General features: G+C 44.6%; 1 protein-coding gene and 1 non-coding gene across 3 annotated transcripts in view; one reads left to right on the forward strand and one right to left on the reverse strand.

Moving 5' to 3' along the window:
* The window catches only part of Nudcd3 (NudC domain containing 3), a 79,684-nt gene that overhangs the window by 5,617 nt on the left and 51,698 nt on the right, over positions 1-22,369 (reverse strand). The window contains exons 4-6 of one of the 2 annotated variants that reach the window (XR_009585116.1): positions 13,628-13,771; positions 7,465-7,653; positions 1,613-1,800 (exon numbers count right to left, since the gene is read on the reverse strand). Coding sequence is in view for 1 of the 2 variants with exons in the window: in XM_021632678.2 (XP_021488353.1) it covers positions 1,612-1,800; positions 13,628-13,771 (333 nt within the window). In the remaining variant the exon portion in view is untranslated. Of the gene's footprint in view, positions 1-1,611; positions 1,801-7,464; positions 7,654-13,627; positions 13,772-22,369 lie in introns of those variants that run through there. The other variant, XM_021632678.2, reaches the window with a different exon arrangement.
* LOC132646949 (U6 spliceosomal RNA) lies at positions 20,688-20,790 on the forward strand. The gene has a single exon (XR_009585272.1). It is a non-coding gene; the product is annotated as a U6 spliceosomal RNA (small nuclear RNA).

Consider the following 22,369-nt stretch of genomic DNA (forward strand, 5'->3'; position numbering starts at 1 on the left):
CTCACTGTTCACCTCATTGTTCAAATCTACAGAAGACTTCACTGAGCTCTGGCAAATATACGCAAGCAGTTCAAGCCATGGTCAATATCTATTTCAATGTTTCTCTACAACAAAGACTCAGTCACTGCATCTGGGGAAGGTATGAAGAGCCACTCCTCTTTGGTCTCCCCATTCTGTGGCACAAGTTTCTCAGTGGTACCTGGTAGCTCCTCCTTCCAACCCACCCAAGATGATGGCACCAGTCAAAACAGACTCTTCCCTGGCATGTACCTTGCACAGACTTCTCAGTGCATTGTGGACAAAGGCCTGATCCTGAACATAGAAGTGAGCAAATCTATAGGGCAAAGGGTCACAGATAGACCTTCTGTCCAGTGGACACGGGCCAACATGACAGGATTACACTGTGACCAAGCAGGTCTGGCTATCTCTGCTAAGGTGAGAGTGCTAAGTTCCTAGTTTCTGTCTGAGGACCTTCTATTATATGTACTTTCCCCTCACAGATGTCCTTCCCTTCACCATACCTAGGGCCAGGACAGAGAAGTAAACCTCAGCCCTCTGCTAGAGCTGCTATGAGGCATAAAACAACCTGAGACCTCAGAAACTTGACCTCTTCTTTGTGAAACACAGACCATCTAACTAGGGCAGTTATGAAGAGCCTACAGCCAGTCAACACACCCTGCCCATCATGGTTCATGTTCACGACATATCCTGGTATAGCCTGGGGGAAGAGGTAAGGACACCAGGACTGCCTCTAAAGACTCTTGACCTCACTCACAGGGAACATGTCTATGAAAACATACTACAGTGGCCAATGCAGCAACAGAGCACATCTAAGAGCCTACTCCAATGTTTCTTCTCTGAAGGGAAGGTTCCTTCCGAGACCATAGGGAACACACAGTAACTTCTCTGGAGCCCTGAGGCCTGGCTTTCTGTAGACAGCCTATACCCGTTGCTGACCCTTCTCCGAACCACACTTGGTCTACACGCACACAAGCTTAGGTGCTGTTCAGTTAGGCTTTTGACAGTGATGAAGACCTTTGGCAACAGCCTTTTCTTCCCTAAGTAGCTACTCTCAGGATTATTACGAGAAAGAAAAAAATGTGTTTATCTAAGCAGTCATTCTTTGCCACCAGCAGGCTGTCCCTGGGTACTATACAGGTCTGGTACAGCCTTTTCCTGACCTCATACTCCCTTGCTATAGCCCCAGCACTTCACTTCACTCTCCTATTTGCTGCGCATTAACTTTTGAAGTCAGAACCTAAGCTGGCTCTGCAGCCTGGCCCTCCCCTCTTCCACCAAGGGGGCTCTCAGGGCTCCAGGAAAGTTGCCTACGGATAAGGCATATGGAGCCATCAACACTCAACAATTCTGGGCTATGGTATGTTCAGGGCACATCGAGAGACACCTCGTGCTACCACAGTTTGCAGCTCAGGAATGAGATATGGCTGAACAGCAGTGTATATCTATCCTTGGGTAAGGCATAGGCCTAGGCAGGACATTGCAGAACTGAAGCAAGGGCCAAACTAGGACTCGCCTATCCTCACACACTCTTCCTCTCCAGCATGACCCACTCGCCTGCTGTTGCTACAAGGAGAGCCATGGTGCTCATACCAGCTCATGGCTCTGGGGCTTGCCCTGCAGTTTCTGGTGGTAGTCAAAGGTGAGTCTGTCCAGGACTGCCTGCTCTTCCTCATCCACGGTGGCCATGGAGCGCTCTTTGTTGATCTTGTCAATGTCGATGGGCTCTTCTCCCTCCAGGATCGCACTCCACCAGTACTCGCCAACCTTGCTCAGATTCACCTGGAACAAGCAAGGAAAAACCCTGTATCAAATATGACAGGAGACAGCCCCAGGCTCAGGGAAAAGAATACTTAGCACTGCGGACAGGGCCTACTATGAAGGGCAGGCATATTGTGCTTGGGACAAAAAGTATAAGAAGGGAAGAGATTCCAGGCTGAGCTTAGAACCTGCACAAAGGAAAGATGGCTATAGGAGTGGGTATATGAGGTCACACACAGGACCCTCTGAGCCAGAGGTCATGTTAAGGGCAACTAAGGAGACCTGTATACTACAAGTCTTAGTCCTCAAAATCAGAGTACTGTCTACCACATGTGCCCACACTTCCTAGACAGACACTGTTCTCTAAAATCCTCTGATCCATCATCATAGGACCTTCTTACACTGCTGCATCTCCACCATAGAGAGTCCTGCTTGATAGGGCCTCGTTCAACCAAGTTACCTCCTTTGGGAATGATCTTTCTTTCTTTCAAGAGCAACACTCAATCTCTTGCTGCCTCTGAGATGAAGGGTCCAGCCTAATACTTGACAATCTTCCACAGATTCCTCCCATGACCAGGGCTCAGGTGCCTGTCCCTACTTCCTCCTTTGTACCTGAAGGAGTTCTCCAGCCCCAGTCCTTGTTTCAGAGAGATGCCCAAGAGGAAGTGAACTCAAGCTACAGGACAGTCAGATCCACTGTGGTCAAACAAAGCAGCACCCACCCAATACCCTGCAGCGTAGCACTAGAGTCTGTAAAACTTATCACATGAGCACAGAAACTCAGTAGCCAAACAGAATTTCAGCAAGAATAGAACATAGAATATCAGCGGCATCTTTCCAATCTTGTGTTCCGGGGCACAGCTGCTTCTGTCACAAGGACACAGTACAGTAAGGTACAAGACATATCATTCCCCAAGGGTACCAGTCAAAGGGATACACAAAAGAAACTGGAGGCATATCCTTCATGGTCACTGTCTGGACTCACAAGGAAACTTCTATCAGAGTGGACCAAGGTGTAATGCTTGCCCAGCTTGTATGATGAGTCTGTCATGGGAAAAACTCTTCAGTGCTCACAGAAGGGGTCATGGGCTGCAAAGCCTGATCTATAGAATCCTGGGGTCAGCCCCCAAGAATATTATCATCTAAGAGGAGAGGCTGACAGTACAGGACATTAAATGGAGATTTCCAGAAATGGGAAAAACAACATAAAAACCTGTAATCATGGCATGACATCAGTACCTTAAAACTTCTACTCCTTATGCCCAAAGTACAAGGGAATAAATACGGGGACAAGGAGCCGCAGAGATGACTCACTGGTTAAGAGCACTGGCTACTCTTCCAGAGAACCCACATGGTGGTTCCCAACTGCCCATAACTCCAATCCCATGGTGCCTAACTGCCTCTTCTGGCCTTTCCAAGTATCATGCACGAGTGGTGCACAGACACAGATGCAGGCAAAATACCCATGCACATAAAATAAATGGAAAAACACCCCCACATTTTTTTTTAATAGGAGAGAGCACCTGCCTATGGTGGCAGTTCCACCAATAAATGTTGCCGTTTAATCCCCAACTTAAACTTATAACAAAGTTATTCTAGATATTCCAACCACAGGCCCCCAAATGATGTGCAGTTTATGAGGTGGTAACCCTAAATAAGATTGAAAAACCCTAATGCTGAGAATCCTGCCCTGTCTTTACCAAGCCTGAGAGGTAAAGAACCTTCAAGTAGGAAATAACACTTTCTCTATTCCAGAAGACAGAAAAACAGTAAACTGCTGGAAAGACAACAGCCTTTATCTTTACCAATAATGATTATTGAGATTTACAGTAATAAACTATTACAACTCCCAAGCTCTGTAGTACAAACATTGTCATGCTTGTTTAAGATGGAAGACAAATTCTGTAAGCCAGGGCTGTGTGAGGCGGAGCTTCCTCCAGGTCTGAGCACACCAGGAACACAGCAGGGGAAGACCCAGCACTGTCTGCAGATCAATTATTGCTGACAGACCTTTGTAAACCACCCAGACCAGGCACCACCCCATCACCAGGTCTACACAAATATTCACCTCACAGCTCCATAGGCACGGTGAGACATGGAACACAGGACAAGTCACTAGCTTGCCCCACGAAGAGACTGGGTTATAGCCATCTGCCAGATGTAAGGGAAAGGTTCAGTGCCAAGTCTATCATGGGGAGATGGGCTCATCCCATGCCAGCTCTACTTGTTACTAAGCAAATCCAACAAATTCATGACAAATTCTATCACTTCATTAGAAATATTTTATCTGTATTTAATTTCATAGAACTTTTAATGCTAACATGTTCAAATTCTTCCAAAAAAAAAAAAAAGTCAAAAGTTATTGTAGCACTGAGGATCAACTAAGGGCACTGTGCACACCAGAAGAGTAATGTACCACTGCACTGCATTTCAGGCTCTTTGTGTGTGCTGTGTGCGCATGAGTACAAGTGTGTATGCCTGTGTATAGAGGTGGAGAGCAGAGGAGGATGTTGGTATTTCCCCTATTGCTCTCCACACTAGGAAGCTGGGCTAGCTGGCCAGTGAGCTCCTGGAATGTGCCTCCATTCCTCATTAATGACACCGCAACCATGCCTGGTTTTGGCTACTGTTTGTTAAAACAAACAAACAAACAAAGCCCCACAACATGGGTACTGGAGCTTCAAACTCAGGTCTTTATACCGGGTCATCTCCCAAGCCCTTCAGCTGCGCGCGCCCCCCCCCCCCATTGCACCTCCTTTTTCAGACAGGGTCTTGTATCTAGTCTGGGCTGGTCTTGAACTCATGATCTCATGATTCTTCTATCTCTGAGAACTAGGATTAAATGTATGCACACCACAACAACCAGCTTTTAAAATAACTATAATTAAAGAGTAACATTCCTCAGTGAGGTGTGCATGTCAATACCTAACTGGGTGTTACTAGGAGCTGAGGGTTATTGTACCTGACAGCATAGTTTTAACCATACTGTTAAACAAGCATCACTTACATACACTGATAAAAAATGTCAGCCATCTTGTTTTAAAACAATCTTTTTATTATTATTGTGGAATTCACATAACACCTTCCCCCTGCCCCAAAGTGAAGAGTTCACTGACATTTGGTACATCCATAGTGGTATGCAACCAACCACATCTGTATCCTGAAACATTTCCATCACTCCAAAAAGAAGCCTTACACCCAGTAGTTACTCTGCATTTTACCATAATTACTTCTCTTAAATATCTCCCCCATACCTCTGACAGCTACTAATGCTTTTGTCACACTGGATTTTACACAAATGAAATCTTACATTGTTTTGTGTCTGGCTTATTTCACTTAATATAAAGTTTTTGAAGCTCATCAATGTTGTAGCACATAACTTCTTTCCTCTCCAGGCTGAATAACATTCCACTGGAAGAGCTTACCACAGTCTGTCTATCCATTCTCTGTTGACAGGCTCCTCTCCACCTTTCGGCTGTTGTGAATAATGCTGCTCTCTGTATGTGTTCCTGTTTTCAATTCCTTTGGTAATTACCTAGGAATGGAGTTGCTGGGTCACTTGGTACATGTTTTAAGAAACCACCAGCTTGATTCCCACGAGAGCTGTACCACTTCTACATGCTCTGCTTCCTCATGGACATTTGGATCTTTTTTTCTTTTTTAATTACAGCCATTTTCAAGGTGCAATAGCTTACTTCTTGTTCCTTTGCCTCATTACATGCGAGCATACATGTTTCAGTATCTTCCTCGGTAATAATGTTTCCTGCTAAGGTTCAGGCTGGGCCAGCAGACAGCACCAAAAGTTCTTGGAAAACCCAAGATGTCATTTCCAAAAATTTATGAATACGTTGAGAATCTTGTTCTACTCTGTTTTTTAAGGATGAGTGAGCAGTCATTGATTAAGTAAGAGCTACACAGTTGGTATGACAATGCTCCTCCTCCTTCATTACCCAGGGCTCCTTTCCCCTTAAAGTATTTCATGTCCTGTTCTGTCTGGCTCTTTACCCTCACACCCAGGGCCTACTCTTTTCTCTTTAAATAGTTTCATGTCCCAGAAGTCTTAGCTGACAAGTTCCTCTGAACATGAATGACTTCTTCCGAGTGCTACTTTTTAGGAACTCAGGTGAGACACTCTGGCACTTAAACAAGCTACTACTTTAATGTGGTTAGAATATACACAGGCCTCTGGGGGTAGAGGAGGGTATTCCCGGACGCTGAAAACAAAACCACAGTTGGGTGAGAACAGAAGAGAAAGCCTCATGGAACAGATTTCAAGGGTTCCCGGGTAAAGACCACACCCGGGCAAAAGTAGTCTCACAGCTTGCTTAAATTAGCTGTTTTTGTTTTAACATTTTGTTACTTTGTGTAACAAGTCAGACTTGTGGAGGTGTAGTTTGCATACAGAAAAACTCACCCTGTTGCAGTTTCATCTCAAGTCCCCACTACAACCCACCCACACCCTGGCCCCTCCCTTCACTTCAGTCTGCATTGCTCATCTTGCCGTCCAGCTTGTCCATGTCCAGGATGTCTTCCCCACTGAAACCCACATCTCATGGGCTTGTTCACACACTTCCTTTCTGAAGACTGTGGGCTATGACGCTTGGCCAGACTATTGCATGATGTATCTGTCCACGGCCATGTAGATGCTCCTAGGGTTTGGCAGTTAGATAGGAAGCTGCTACAACCAGATCTGGGTGTTTCCACTTTTTGGGAGCCCCGGCAGGTCAGGATGTCACATGGAAAGTGAGCAATTGGCTATGCCTACCACCTCGCTCTCATGGAAGCAGTGAGAAGTTCAGGGCATCACAACTCAAACTGAGCACTATGGGCTTCTTAGCAGCCACTCTCGCAGGTATAAAACATCTCACTGTAACTTTATTTCCCTAATGATACTGAGTTTCCTTGTGTGCTTGCTAGGTCACTATTTGTAAATAACTTCAAATTTACGCATTGCTGAAAGTACAGAAAGACACACAGGCATTTAGCAGCTGTGTGCCTGCATTGTCCCACTCTGTATGGATGTGTTTGCATAAAACAACAAATAATGTTGTTTCTGAATAACATTTAAGAGTAAAAAACATTGTCTTGGACCTTTACCCTAAGTTACTTCCTAAGACTAAGCAAGGCTTCTGAAGTAGGCTTCAGCTTCCCTGCAAAACAGGACCCTGGTCCTCTCTACTTCGCTAAGGGCCCTGTCTCCTGGGGAACCCAGGTGTGCCCATAGCCCACCTGCAGATATTTTGGAAGGATGTTTGGTCCTGCTCATCCTGGGACTCCCCAAATTGTCATCAACACACAAGTGTCATTCTTCTTAGGACCCGGTCACCTCAGGTCCAATCTCCCGCACAGGCCGAGACACCTGACCTTGCAGCCAGTCTCCTTACTGACAGGGCAAGGGCACTGCTAATGTGAGCGCCTTCACTACAAGGAAACGGCTCGCCGCCTCCTGGCCTCCTCTCTTCTCAGTGGCTTAGAAAGTCATTCTGAACCATCCTTCATTAGGTCACTCTCCAAGGTTACTGTGACCTCACCATTGCCTGGACATACTCTCATTTCCATGTCCTCTTTTATCTGCCTGGTCCCAGAACACGGTAATTTCCCAGAGGGACCCCAGACTGTCACTGACTGAACAGTGCTCCCAAAATGTCCTCACAGAAACTTCACCCTCAGTGTGAATAAACTTACCTCAGCATCCCCCGATCTGTGCCGATGACTCACCAGCATTTATATCCCTTTCCTTCCTTAGTAACGGAACCTCATTTCTATTCAGGGAAGCACTGTGCCCAGTGAGGATGGCTTTACTCCTCGCAGCTGCCCGTGTGATTGAGTTTGGGCCAACGGGAATGTTGTGGGACGTTCCTTCCAGGAAGGCACCTTGGAACAAGGGCAGATAATGGGGTGAGATGACAGCATGGCGGGAGCACCTGCTCAGCTCCACACCCACTGTGGGAAGAGGTGGGTAGCTTGACTCTTGTGGATATGCTGCAAGCCAGCACTAGACAAGTCGTCTCCCGATTTTCACTGTCATCAGCTGTCTTTTTAATCTTAAGAAATGAAAACAAAACCTAAGACACTGCACAGGTCAGACAGGAAACAGCCACGGATCTCACCCAGAGAGGCAGAATACAGCTACACTCTGTAGAGTGGGGTCAACAAAACGATACAACGCTATATACCATTTCTTTCTGCCACTGAGGAGGAGGGGCTGAGGCCCCATCCACTGTTCAGCACAGAGCTGCTTTCATTCGGAACAAGTAGTCTTAGGTCACTGCCTTCTCTGTGATCTCCAAGCCTCAGCTCTTCCCTATTGGCACCCAGGAACAGGAATGTTAAGAATCATGACAAAAACTGGAAACAGGACTCAGTCTGGAAATGGCATTGCACAAAAGGTGTAAGGGCTCACATTCCAATTCATATACATCCCAGGTTTGGGGCACTTGCCAAAATGCTAAAACTAGTTAGGAAGACATAAGGCGCCAGTGCTGACACAGCAGTGGCAGCACTCTAGAAATGCTGAGCCCTTTAGGGAAGAGCCACAGCAGCAATCATCCTGGAGTTCCACTTTTTGAGAAATAATAACTTCGGGAAATCATCTCAATACAGGCAGGGAGGTGCAGCTTGCATAAAAATACTCACAGGACTAAAAAAATATATCATAAATAAACGGTACAGTAAATTTTAAAGCCTGCATTCCAACATCTATTTCTTCAGAAGATACTCTAGTGCGATCTAAGCAATGTTAAGTAGTCTGTGTGTAAGATGTCAGCACATCAAGATGTGTATGTGGAATGGCATTCACCGTTCAGGCAGCTCCAACTACCTTTCCAACACAGTCACGGCTGAGAGTCCCCGCAGCAGAGCAAGCTGCCTGCCTACAGCTACCCACGCAATGCAGAGGGCAGCCAGCTTGCCAGCTCTCCACAGGGAGGAAGAAACGGGGACAATGCACAAGCTCAGCGCCTGGCTTCTGGACCCAAATGAAGAGTCAGGAAAAGTAGCTGGTGCCGTTGCCACGGCTGATTTTACATCTCCGTAACCAGGCAAGGAGCTTGCCTGAGTCAAGAAGTCTCATTTAACATTCTCAAGTGTGGGAGGGAGGGAGGCAAGAACTGTCACACGGTTTTAGCTGCCACCCCTGCCTGCCCTGACTGTCTGGTGTGGGATCCACCGAAAAAGGGAGGAGAAGCGGGACACGTGAAGGTGCTGAGATGCAAGTAGCATGTCTGCATTCCCCTGCTTGGACGTGAAAAGGTCAGAACCTCTTACTGCAGAGTCTGGGGTACCAACAAGAGCTCCAAAGGCTACTCCTCTTCACAGATGCTGCAAGGACCCTGTGAGAGTATCCCAGGACTGCTATGATAAAATCAGACTAGGCCAGAGGAGAGAGAGGGTGCATAAAACATCACCCATCCATTTCTTGTACTTCTGGAGACCATATGTCCAAAGTCAAGGAGTTGGCATGGCTGTACTCCCCTGCAGGCTTCAAGGAAGGATCCTTTTGGCCTCTTTTAGCTTCTGGAAGCTGCTGGCATCCCTTGGTTTATGCCCACATCATTCTAGTCTTTGCCTGGTCTTCATGAGGACTTCTCTGTGTCTATATCTCTTCTTCCGTCTCTTTTAAAGATGTCTTTCATTGAATTCAGGGGTCACCCAGAAAAATCCAGAATGATCTTGTCCTGAAATTCTTAATTACATTTGCAAAGTCCTTTTCTCCAAAAAGGGGCCATATCCACAGGCCAACTTCTTGGCCTAACAAGGAGCAGTAAGTAGGCATGTGATGATCAGGAGCCAGGTATTCATCTTAAAAATCATACAAAAGTCAAGCCTGGCTACAATGATGACTCACAGGCAGGACCCCCAATAGCTAGGTAAGCTTTTCTTAATCCAGATGCAGATCACATACACAGCCAATGCAATGTGGTGAATGAGACAAAAACAGACCCTTCATAAATAAAAACAACCTGCTTCATAATTTATAGGATTGTCTATGTAATCAGAAGTAAAAATTGGCCCCAACAGGTCACCAATAAATAAAGTAAAAACACACCAAACTTTTAGCATCTGTAAATGGACACATTCCATAATACACAGCACTTTCTTGGGTGGTAGGAGACCAGCCCAGACTCTCTAATCAAGAAGGGACCCTAAGTACAGGTAAGGGCCCAAGCAGGTGAGAGAGCCAGGAGAAGTGGTTATAATGCCTGTGGCTCTTCTCCGTCAGATCCCTTATGGTCCACAAGTGATGCTCCCATCTAACAACAGTGCCAGCGACTCCGAGGGACTACAGAAACTGAAGTGTAGTACCTCAGGTCCAAGGGGCTTTCTTTGGCTCCACTAGAGATGGCATAGCACCCACAGGTGCCATGTTTATGGTGACATCCAAATGCAGCTAGTTGTGTTTCTTTTCATGAACTCTGCAGACAGTAGATACCTGGCAAGATCAATCTAAAACACCATCAGCAACTGATACACAAGTAAGCCCAGACCATAGCAGAACATGGATGAAGAGTCCTCAGGGAGTATGCAGGAAAGGAATGTGTACATGGATTCTGAGGATGAGGACCTCAAATATGATTATCCTCTACAGGAACAGCTGGCTGTCTAGCTGTCTCTAGCCAGCCTGAAGAGGATAAAGGCACAGTACATGAATCTCTCCAGCCTGGGGTGTATCACCCACATATACCTGACACAAGAGCTTCTCAAAACCACTATGATCATCTCCCTTCCCTCTTTACCTTATCTTTTCTCCTTGGCTGGAAAGGGCTACTTTTCCCAACCCCCTTTAAAGGGGCTAACCCTTCTCAAGAAAGAAAACTCTAGCAAGTAGGCTCTCAGAGGCCGCCCCACACTTGGGCAAATATAAGACCTATCTCAAAGCCTCAAGGTCCTGACTTCTCCGACTCTGCAAAGCATCAAACAATGTCAGGTAGTTTACAGAGCACCTGACCCAGCACATGTTTTCAATATATGTTGGCAATTAATGTAAGATGATAGTGTCTTATCTATCAGGCACATCCTACTCCACTTTTTAAAATTATATAAATTTTTATTGTTTCTCCTCTCTGAACACGTGTGTACGTGTGTGTGTGTGTGTGTATGTGTGTACATTCATCATGGTACACATACAGAGAAAGATCAGAGGGCATCTTGTGAGAGTCAGTTTTCTCCGTTCACCATGTGAGTGCTAAAAATCAAATTCAAGTCATAAAGCTTGGTGGCAAGCACCCTTACCTACTGAGCCATCTTGATGACCCAGTTTTTTTTTTGTTTGTATACTTTTTTTTTGAGATATTTTTTTGCTATATAGCCCAGGGTGGCCTAAAACTCATGGCAACACTTCTGCTAGTCTCTCAAGTATAAAGATTATAGGTATGAGTCACTATGTCTGACTCCATCCTATTCCACTTGTATGGACAGCGACCTCCCTCCCCCAAAGTAACACGGCTTTGAAATAGTTATGGAGTCAGAGTTGGACTTAGCAACACTAAAGCTCTTAAGGGGTAATTTGCTAACAGTCACATTTTTATAGACACAAAGTAAAAGGAATTAGTAGTACACAGATTCTAATCCCAGTGAATTCTGAATATAGATGGGGTCTGTGGACCCGAAGACCATTCCAATGAGGAATGCTGCTGTCTTTTGAGTGACACAGACCACTTGGGAAGGGAGCTGTGCAGAGAGTTGGGATTCTAACTCATCCCATACTCTGTAGAGTTCAACTAGCCAGGATAGAAGACAGGGCTCTTACAGAACTTCCAGTCCGTGAAGGCAGCAGCCCAAGAATCAGAGAACCACAGCATGGTGGCCAAAGCAGCCATAGGCTGTGCTTACCAAGAACAAAGCTACCAGTCTAGTACTGCCACTGTGTTACTCATGTTCCAGAGCCGCCTGACCATGCAAAGCTCAACAGAGGCTGGGAGGGCTCCTGGAATTTCAAGTAGTACACAAGGGAGGCTTTAGAGTCAAGGGCGAGGGAGCAAGGATTGAGTTGCCGGATTCAAGAAGGCTGCATTCAGGTTCTCCAAAGAAACAGAACAAGTGAGAGGTGATTATTTATAAATATATATATACACAAACATACATATACAATTTATGTTACGAATATATTATAGAATATATAATACATATTAAATTGACTCACATGATCACAAAGGCCATCTACAAGGTGCAAAGCCAGGGAAGTCAGAACCTCAGAATGAGAGAGGTCTGTGGTATATACCCTCAGTTAGATACTGAAGGTGTGATGGTCATTCATAAAAACCCTAGAGCTGAAAGAACAGAGAAGCTGGAGGCTGATATCCAAGGTAAAAGGCATAAATGCTTGGGAAGGGAGAGCCAGAAAGAGATGAAATGTCGTCTCCTTTCCTCCACGGCCTGTTCAGTTTGGGCTTAGCCTGTTGTATGGTTCTGTGCTACCCACACTTAGGATAGGTTTTCCCTACTCAGATCACTGTCACACATGCAAGTCTTCTCTGAAACATCCTTGCAGACACATCTATGTTTTACCACTTCATTCAGCCCAATAAATCTGACACCCAAAGTCAACCTTCAGAGGCAATGGGCACATCTCATGCAGAACAGTACTTTTCTCTGGATATGGAATGCTGCCCTGCCAAGGTATGTGCAACAGTGAGGTACAGAACAATAATCATACAGATATAGCCTGGTAGAGAGCCCTGGGCCAAGTCTCTATGGATATCATCAGTTCTGACCATTAGCAAAAGGTAGGCCTGTTGCTGGGAGATGCAAAACACAGGTTAGACCAGATCCAGCCCTACCTCTGAAAACTCCACATACTATCACATGGGCCTTAGCGAACCGTAGGAGAAATTGGGGCAGGGCAGGAACCCGGCAGCGCTTAGGCACAGACCTAGGCAAGGGGTCATCTCCACATGCGCGGGACAATAAATTCTATTTTTGGATTTGCTAGCAAGATGAGGCAGAACACACTCCCAATTCCTGCAAGCACTTACTGAGTCCAGTTCACTCAGTCCCTGGCCTATGCTTCTCTCTGAAACGCAAGTGTAGCCAAGACAGAACCACTGTGGGCTCAAGTGGTTTATCCACCAGTACTACCAGGATATCCCAGAGAGGCTGGCTACCACTGAGCACCTCTTGTACAATCTAACAGATACTTCCTTTATTTTATATGTTACATATGTGAAGAATGCCTGCAGGGAATTTTTTCATCCAAAGACTTACTGTTTTTCTTTTCATTTTTATCTCTCTTATTACCTAGCTTGTTCCCTCTGTAGGAAGAAAGAGGAAACAAGTTAGTCCAAGATATGCTGTGCTGCAATTTTTCTCTTGGGTGCCAGCATATAGTCAGTCATCACTAACAGGGGTCAGAGCTATGACAGGAGAGTGGGCTTAGGCAGACACATCTTGCCAAGCATACAGCCCAATTGCTGGGGGGGGTCTGCTGACGAATGGCAAGTGATCGGTTCATTTGAGTTCACACTTCACTGTCATATTCTTTAATTTTACCTATGCCTTGCCAGAGACTAGGCGACATCTACTCCGTGAACTTAACAAATCTAGACTGGCATCTAGGAAAACGCACCATTCATTTTCATTTTAATGTACTTGTTTCTGTCTTTATATATAGGAAAGCGGGCTCTTGGGAATCACTAGACCTCTGAGGGGCGGAGGATATAAATGGAAAGGCTCATGGAGATAGATTTCAAACAGGAGGGGGTGCTAAATACTTGAGGGATACAGACTTAATAGTCTGCTCCAATTACTGTAATTAAAGACCTCACTGCTCACTGGAAAGACTTGGTTAACCGGGCATCACAGCAGGTTCGAAAACCACCTGGGAGCTCTGCACACAGGTGACCACACTTACCAGAACACACCTGCCCGGCTCAAGGCTCCAGAGGGAACTCTCAGTGTTGATCTTGTGGGTGAGCTTCCCTTCCATGAGGACTCGCTCTCCATTTTCTTCCAACATGGCCACTCGGATGGAGCCACTGCTAAGGGCCACAGAGACCTGAAAACACACCAGGAGAAAAATCATCTTGCTTGTGAAGGAGGCAACTCCTACATTCCAGCCATGCAGACACTGTGACACTTGGGCTCACCAAGAATCTCTGTGAAGAAAGCTCTTCCAACCTAGTCCATATTCCAAGCAACCTGTGCTCTATCAGCTCCTTTAGAAAATTTTTTTATTGTTACTAGAAATGTCATGTATTGTGGTGGAAGCTGCTGACTTTCTACCCAAATCTTTTCACCTTCGGTAGTTATGGATATTGGTTCTCAGGCTGGAGGCAAGCAGAAGAGACAAGAGTTGGGTGCTTCCTTTCATCTCCCCTGCAACTAGAGACTGCAGAAGCCTCAGCTTGATGTTCTGGAGGGAATCCTCAACGTTGCTCTTGTATTGAGCTTCCTTTCCATGAGGATCTGCTCTCCATTCTCCCCTCGAGTGGCTACACAGACAGCCACTGGCAATCTCTCTGACCTCTTACGGTCCTGGACCATGGTGCCTAGAATACCTGGGCTGCTCATGCAGAACTTCCTGGCAAAAGACAAGTGTGGCTGGCCTATCCTCTCCCTGAGCGGCTACAAAGGGTATAACCATAGCTTGGTCTTTGTCCAGGAGAGTAAAACAAGTTCCTTCAGTTTTGTTTTTGTCTGTTTGTCTGATACAGGGTCTTATTTGGAACTCACTACATAGATAGGGCTGGCCTTGAACTCACAGAGATCAACCTGGCCCTGCTGCCTGAGTGCAGGCATTAAAGGCATGTGCCACCATGCCTGGCCTTTTAGTTTGCTTCTTCTTGAAACCAAGCCTCAGTCACCCTTCTCTCCCGGTGAGCCCAATCTGGACAGAACCTGTCTGGTCTACTTTCCTGTCACGGGTATGCCCCTTCCTGCCTGAATGTATGTCTCCACAATGGACTGAGAGCTGCTAGGAAAAGGTTCTCCTCTTCATACCACACGACCAGCTAGCATATTGAAAGCAGAGTGCATGACACAACAAAGGTATAAGCTCAATAATTAAGACAAGAAAATATAACCTGTATTTGTCTCACTTAGTCTTCTATTTTAAAAAGACTTGCTATTTTATGAGTATGTGCATAGGCACACGCAGCACGCGGGTGGCTGTGATGCCAGAGCACACGGAGCCTCTACAAGTGCAGTTACAGGTGGTTGTGAGCCACTTGGTGCTCATGCAGGTCCTTTATAAGAGTAGCCAGCATTCTTAAACACCAAGTAATCTCTCCAGGCCTGTGTTAATTCTTTTTTTTTTTCTTTCTTTCTTTTTTTTTTTTTAATTATTTGCCCAGATGTTAACAAGGAGCATGCCCTTAATCTGAAAATTTTGCACTAGAGATGTCAACATGTATTTGCAAACACATATACTAAACAGACATTGGGAACACTTATATTAAAATTCTTTTTCTAACAGGTATATGAAATTAAATTTCAAAAACTACCTGGTGCAGCTCATTCCTGATAATCATGACAAATATTAGACAAATTAATCTAGCCATGAATTTCTACTTTCAAAAAACACCTGACACAGGTCTTGGTGCTTCCCAGGTGGAAGCTCACCTTAACAAACTCCCAGTAGTTTTATACAACATGCTAATTTCTATATTTGGGTATGCATGCTTCTGACAGAACCTAACCAGAGTAACGAAACAAATCCTCAAAGGAGGTAACCGGACAAGGCATGCTTCCAGGAGTGCCGGCAGAAAACACCACTTTGAGAACCTCTCTGATCTGCTGAGACCTGCCCAAAGTGACAGTCACAAACAAACGAAGCCCCAAACAAAGAGACAATCAAGGGAAGCGCGAATGAGATGTGAAGCATGTCTGTGAAGACAGGAAGAAAGAATGGCACACAGCACAGATGTCATGGACTGGAGGACATCTGGCTGGAAGAAGGCAGGCACAGACACAAGGGCACATGTGTGAAGAGCTGAGAGCCAGCTCTGGGCAACAGCTGGATCTGCAGAAGCAGCCTGCTTCAGAAACTGACTGTCATCTGAGGAGCTGGTGTGATGGCCATGCTCTAGCTAAAATAATAATTCTTCAAACACAGAAGCCATCAAGGCTGCATACTTTGTCAGGCAAATCCAATTGTCAATTTATTCAGTTGATGGATGGTGAAAAAACAGACCTGTGAAATGCAACAGAGAAAATTATTTATAACCTTGCAGGAATCTAAGAAGTTATGAAAAAATTACTGGACCAAAAAAAAAAAAAAAAAAAAAAAAAAAAAAAAAAAAAAAAACCTAAAAAGATAACTACAAAAATAAACCTCAATAGAAAGGCTAGAAGAAAGTCAAATAAATCAAATAAAGAAAGAAGAATTTACTGAAACAATGAATATTCCAGAAATTCTAATAAGCTAATTCTTCAGAAGTGTAAAAACTATGCCTTTCTGCTGAAGACTTCCTTAGAGCTGAGCAGAATGACTTAAACTCATGTTCTTTGATAACATTTGAGTCTTTTTAAGAAGGTCCTATTAGTTCTAAAAAGGAGATGATGAAGTTTACTCACAAAGAACCGGAGTAGATGAGGCATTCAGAATCAGTAACACTGCATATAAGGAAATAGGAGAGGGTCGCTGAGATGCTCAGCAAGTTAGAGTCTGCTGTTGAGCCTGCTGATCTGAGTGCTACCACAGACTCCAACAGGTGAAAGGAGAGAATCAATTCCTGCAAGCTGTCCTCTCACCTAGATGGATGGATGGATAGACAGATGATGGATGGATGGGTAGGTAGGTAGATAGGTAGACAGATAGACAGACAGAGATGATAGACAGATAAAAATGTGATTTAAAATAAAAAATGCTTTTGGCACACATTCAAACTGTGAAATAAGAGAAAGGTTAAAACAAATACATTTTAAAACCACACTCCTGTATGGGTCATGCTTCCTGTTTGTTTTTAATATATATTGTGGGAGCTGGAAAGATGGCTCATGGTTGAGAGTGTCTGCTCTGGCAGAGGACTCGGGTTTGATTCCTAGCACCACATGGTGATTCACAGCTATCTGTAACTGGTTCCAGAATGTGCATAATGTGCATGATACTCAGATGTTCGTGCACATAAAATAACCATTTAAAAAATTGTAATCTTAGTATTGTGTGTGCGTGTGTACACATCACAAAATATTGATCTCTCTATCCACAGAAAGCTCCTGAAAAAAGAACAATAACTTAACAGAAATTAGGGAAGCAGGGAGAGAACGAATTCAGAGAAATTTAAGTTCACACTGGATCTAAATGTTACTTTTTAAATTTTGTTGCTTAAGACAGTCTTCCTATATAGTCCAGCTGGCCTGTCTCTGCCTCCAGAGTATTGGCCTTGAAGGCATGTACTTTTCACCCCTCACTATATGCTACCATATTTTTCATCTAACCTTCACAAGGCCCAGAGGTCTGAGTAAGAAGGAGCGCTTGTGCATCGTGGTGGGTACGGGCATGTAGAGTTATCACAGCTCTACAAAGGTAGTTTTGTAATTAATTACAGAAACATACGTTTGGTCTTGAAACTACCTTTATGGAATTATTCCTACAGAAATGCACAGACGCAAACCAAAATGTTAAGGAGCATTGTTGTTTACAAGAAGAGCTGAATGACCTCAGTATAGTCTAATAATCACCCTGTTGCTTGAAGGGGGCAAAAGCGGAGGATGGGAACTCTGAGTGCCATGGGTAGCTACCTGAGCCAGAAGATTTGGGGAGGTGTACCAAGAAGGAACACTTGAGGACATGGAGATAAGCAGAAGTGACCAGTGCTGCCCTGGTGGTGCCAGATCGACAATGGGCACATGTGGTAAAGGCGTGTAAGTAGAACTTGTCTGTGCTAAAGATGGTATGCAGAGACACATATTTACAACTAATTGCATATGCATATGGGCTAAAGCAGACCCCAAACCAGTTACAAGACCTCATAGAAAAAAAAGAAAAAAATGACTCTCACAGCACAAGAAGCACACATCCATGTCAGGGACTTCCCAATAGTCACACTTAAATTTGTGACCATTTAAGTATGCTGTACTTTCAAAAATTAGGTAATTTAAATGCAGCCGAATAGCTTTTTCTGTTATAGAAATTTCTTGCAATGAAATCTTCCTACCTTTTCAAATTTTATTTTATTTAAAAAAAAAATTTGACACAGGGTCTCTCTATTTAGCCCTGAAATCCACCTGCCTCTGCCCGTCGAGTGCTAGGAGCCATCACGCCTCACCATCTTCCTACATTTTTTCCCACACCAGTTCTAAGAAGGGAACACAGTGTGCTAAACCTTTCAGCACAGGTTTCAGCACCTGCATAAAGCTCAGGAGAATGTAACCACAAGCCAAAGTCTGGGAAGAGAAGAGCCACGCAAATCGAGTCTGAGGACCAAACAGCTATTCCAGAGGCTCTTGGTGTGAGGACAGAGACAATGCAGGCATGCCACAGGACCTGAGCACCCACAGCCTCTAAGAGAACAGAAATCTAGGAGGCAGGTTCACCAGTTATCCAGCAACATTCAACAATGACTTTGTGATAAAATCCTAGTATTTTCCACTAAAAAGAAGTCAAAACAAGGTGACTGGGAGCCTGGCTTCTGATTTCCACTCCAGTGCCATCTCAGCAGGAAGAGCTTTCTCATGTGAAAAACAAAACACTGCACAGTCTAACTCTCAAGGGTACTGCAAGTCTATGATCCAAAGAAGTACCTGCACGCTGAGCTGAAGTGAGCAACCATGGACTCACCACTCCTTCTCCCTGTTCTGAGGGCTTATATAAGAAAGGAAGAGAAGTATGCTGCACTTCCTATGCAGCAGAGAACAGGTAAGCAAAGAAGATGGTAAAGAAAAGGCTAAATCATGTTCTACTGAGGCAGACAAGAAGCTTCACATGAGGAGTCTTTGAAATTAGCCGGAAGAAGCATTGTTTAAAATCTTATGTGCAAAATAAGCTTTGTATTTTCCCCTGAAGAACACAATGCTCTGGGTATACACTCCCATCCATTCTCCACTACCCTTGTAAGGACAGTATACTGTCCTCACACTCATTTCCACAGAAAGAAGATGAGTGAAAACAGCCTCGGAGGCAACTCAAAGGGCCAACACTGAGCTACACTGGAGAACAGAGGGTCTATGCTCCGCTGCAGTGCTCCCTCCCTTAACCCTAAGTCCCATACCCACAGAACACGAAAACAAATAGCTGCCCACACAGAGCTTCTTCGTCACCAAGCAGAACCAACTCTGGCTCAATCTATCAAAGCTGCTGCAGCCATAGCTGCATCACGACTATACCTGATAGATGCCAGAGACAAACCAAAAATAAAATGCTGCTGACAGGCAGCTGTGACAGGCGCACTTAGGGAACAGCTGAGACGGAGCCAGTCCAGAAAGAAGTGCAGCTCTGAGGAAAAGCCCTCAGGCCAGTGGAGCCCAACAGACACAAAAGAAGCTTGTTTCAAAGTTTTAAGAGAGTTAGCTTAACAGAAAATCTTAGAAATCACTAACTAATAGACCAAGATATTTTTAAAATTTCAAGTGAACATATTACACATTAAGCATATGTTGTTCCTTTATATCCCATCCCCCCTCACCCATTAGTCTTTGTTCTACTACAGTTTCATTTTTACTTTCATGTCATATAGTGTATATGTATATTATTTTATGTATGTATATAAAACATAAGAACCACAAAGAAAAAAAACATGCATCTGCCTTTCTGAGACTGCCTTTAACTTGCTCAATCTGATGCAGCTGAAGCATTTTTTCTCAACAACATAACTGTTCTTTATGGCTGTAAGGCTCTCACCGTGTGTCTCACACATTTCCTTCCCCACTTCTCTGCTGCTGAACATTTTGCTTGGGTCCACTGCTTAGCTGCCGCGACAGTGCTGTACAAACACTGCTGCACAGCACTCCATGATAGGCTGACTCGGAGTTTTCAGGTACGCACCCACCTGCTTCTCCAGAGTGTTTGTTTGCCTTTGGCTTTTGAAAAACCTCCATATTGACTCCACAGAGCTAAGACTAGTTTAGATTCCCCCCAGCAGCGAGTAAGGGTTTCCTTGCACTCCCTATCCTCACTAGCATCGGTTGTTTACTTCTGAATAACAGTCATTCTGACTGTAATGAAATACAACCTCAGTGTAGCTTTCTTTTTGTTTTCTGTAGACAAGCTCTTACTATGAAGTTATGGCTGGCTTGGAGTTCAGAGATTCACTGCCTCTGCTTCTGAGGTACTGGGATTAAAGGTGTGCCTGCCAATGTCTCACTGTAGTTTTGATTTGTGTTTGTATGATGACTGATGAACATTTTTTCATATGTTTATTAGCAATACGTGTTTAGTGCCAGTCAGTGACTCAGACTGTTTCATTAGTCCATTTACCGACTGAATTGTTTGATTTCTTGTCATTTAGGTTTTTTTTTTTTTAATTCTTTTATATTCCAGATATTAAATCTTCGGTCCAGGGCATAGCTAACAATTGCTCCCCCCCTCCATTCTGTAGGCTGTTTCTTCATTCAAGTAACTGCTAACTTTGCTGTGTGGAAAGCTTTTAAGTACATGAGATGCTATTTGTCAATATTGGCCTTATTTCCAAGTGAAAAAGAGTCCCATTCAGAAAGTTCTTCCTGTGTCTATTTCTTCAAGAGTTTTCCCTACTTTTTATTCTAATAGTTTCAGGTCTTACATTAAGCAGACTAGGGATTTGTAAAAGAAATATGTGCTACTGTTAAGCATAACATGGAAAAATATTAAGAAGAAAAGAAAATTTCCTGCCATGTAGGAGATAAGGATCTTCACAGGTAAAGCAACAATGCGAGCAACATCAGTAGGTGTCACAAATGTCAACATTAACGTGGGCAGCAGATCTGGAAAGCCCCTCAGTCTGCCATAGTGCTTTAAAAAACAAAACAAAAAAACAAAAACAAACAAGTCCTGCTTGCTTCGGCAGCACATATACTAAAATTGGAATGATACAGAGAAGATTTGCACGGCCCCTGCGCATGGGTGACAAGCAAATTTGTGAAGCGTTCCATATTTTTAAACAGGAAACAGGACAGGAGCCTATCACAGAGGGCCTCTGAAAGACTCCATCCAGTAGTGTATCAAAGCAGATACTGAGACTCATAAACAAACTTTGGGCAGAGTGCAGGGAATCTTAGGAAAGAAGGGAGAGATAGTAAGACCTGGAGAGGACAGGAGCTCCACAAGGACAGCAACAGAACTAAAATATCTGGGCACAGGGGTCTTTTCTGAGACTGATACTCCAACCAACGACCATTCATGGATAAAACCTAAATGCTAAACTATAACTAAATGCTCAAATGTAGCCCATGGCAGCTCTGTATACAAGTGGGTTCCCTAGTAAGAGGAACAGGGACTGTCTCTGACATGAACTCAGTGGCTAGTTCTCTGACCGCCTCCCCCTGATGGGGGAGCAGCCTTACCAGGCCACAGAGGAGGACATTGCAGCAAGTCCTGATGAGACTTGGATAAGCTAGGGTCAGATGGAAGGGAAAGAGGACCTCCCCTATCCGTGGACTTGGTGAGGGGCATGGGAGGAGATAAGGCAGGGAGAGTGGGATTGGGAGGGGATGAGGGAGGAGGCTACAACTGGGATACAAAGTAAATAAACTGTAATTAATATAAAAAGTAAAAATTTAATAAAAAAAAAAAAAAAACACAAGCCAAGCCTGCTTTGGGTGGAGGTAGCTTTGGCTGTTGGCAGGGCTCCCATGAGTACACAGTGCATGGTAGGCTAAAGGACCCCCTGAGATGGGCATTCCACCTGTGCTGGACATACACAGACCACCATTTTGCTAACTGTTACTGCTTCTGCAATAAAAGAGACAAATGTTCGATGCCAACAATCTATCTTGGTAACACCACTCAGACAATGTCCACAGAAGAATGAGCCAGACCCATGGAGAGTTAGTAAAAGCAGGACTGCACCACCACAGAGATCAGAACAAATACACGAGAGAGAGAGAGAGAGAGAGAGAGAGAGAGAGAGAGAGGTCTAAACTACAATGTGTAGCAGCAGCTCCAAATCGTAGAACCCATGGCTCCTACTCCCAAGAGTAAACCAGTATATCTGAAGCCTATGTCCCTAGAAGCTGTCTGCGTTGCCAACACAGGAGTTTCTGAATCATAGAAAAGAGAAACTAATTTTAAATTGGGCCTACTATGAAGCCTTTCAGAGAAACCTTCAGAAGTGAGGCTCTTCCACAGAGAATGAGTTCAATCCCCAACACCCATGTCAGGTAGCTTCCGACTGCCTGTAACTCCGGCTCCAGGGAATCCAATACCATCCTTCTGGCTCTGTGCGCACCTACAACTTACATGTACATAGCTGTGGGGGTTTGAATAGGAATGAACCCCACAGACTCATGTGTTGAACGCTTGGCCCACAGCGAGTGGCACTATTAGGTATGGCCTTATTGAAGGAAGTGTGTTATTGTAGGGTAGGCTTTTGGAGGTGTCCTGTGCTCAAGCTACCCCCATTGTGGCTCACTGTTACTTCTGCTGCCTACGAATCAAGATGGAGAGCCCTCCGCTCTTTCTCCAGCACTATGTCTGCCTGAGCTCCACCATGCTTCATGCCATGACATGTTTAGTCAT

This window comes from Meriones unguiculatus, chromosome 12 (assembly GCF_030254825.1).
Source record: "Meriones unguiculatus strain TT.TT164.6M chromosome 12, Bangor_MerUng_6.1, whole genome shotgun sequence".
Classification (NCBI taxonomy): domain Eukaryota; kingdom Metazoa; phylum Chordata; class Mammalia; order Rodentia; family Muridae; genus Meriones; species Meriones unguiculatus.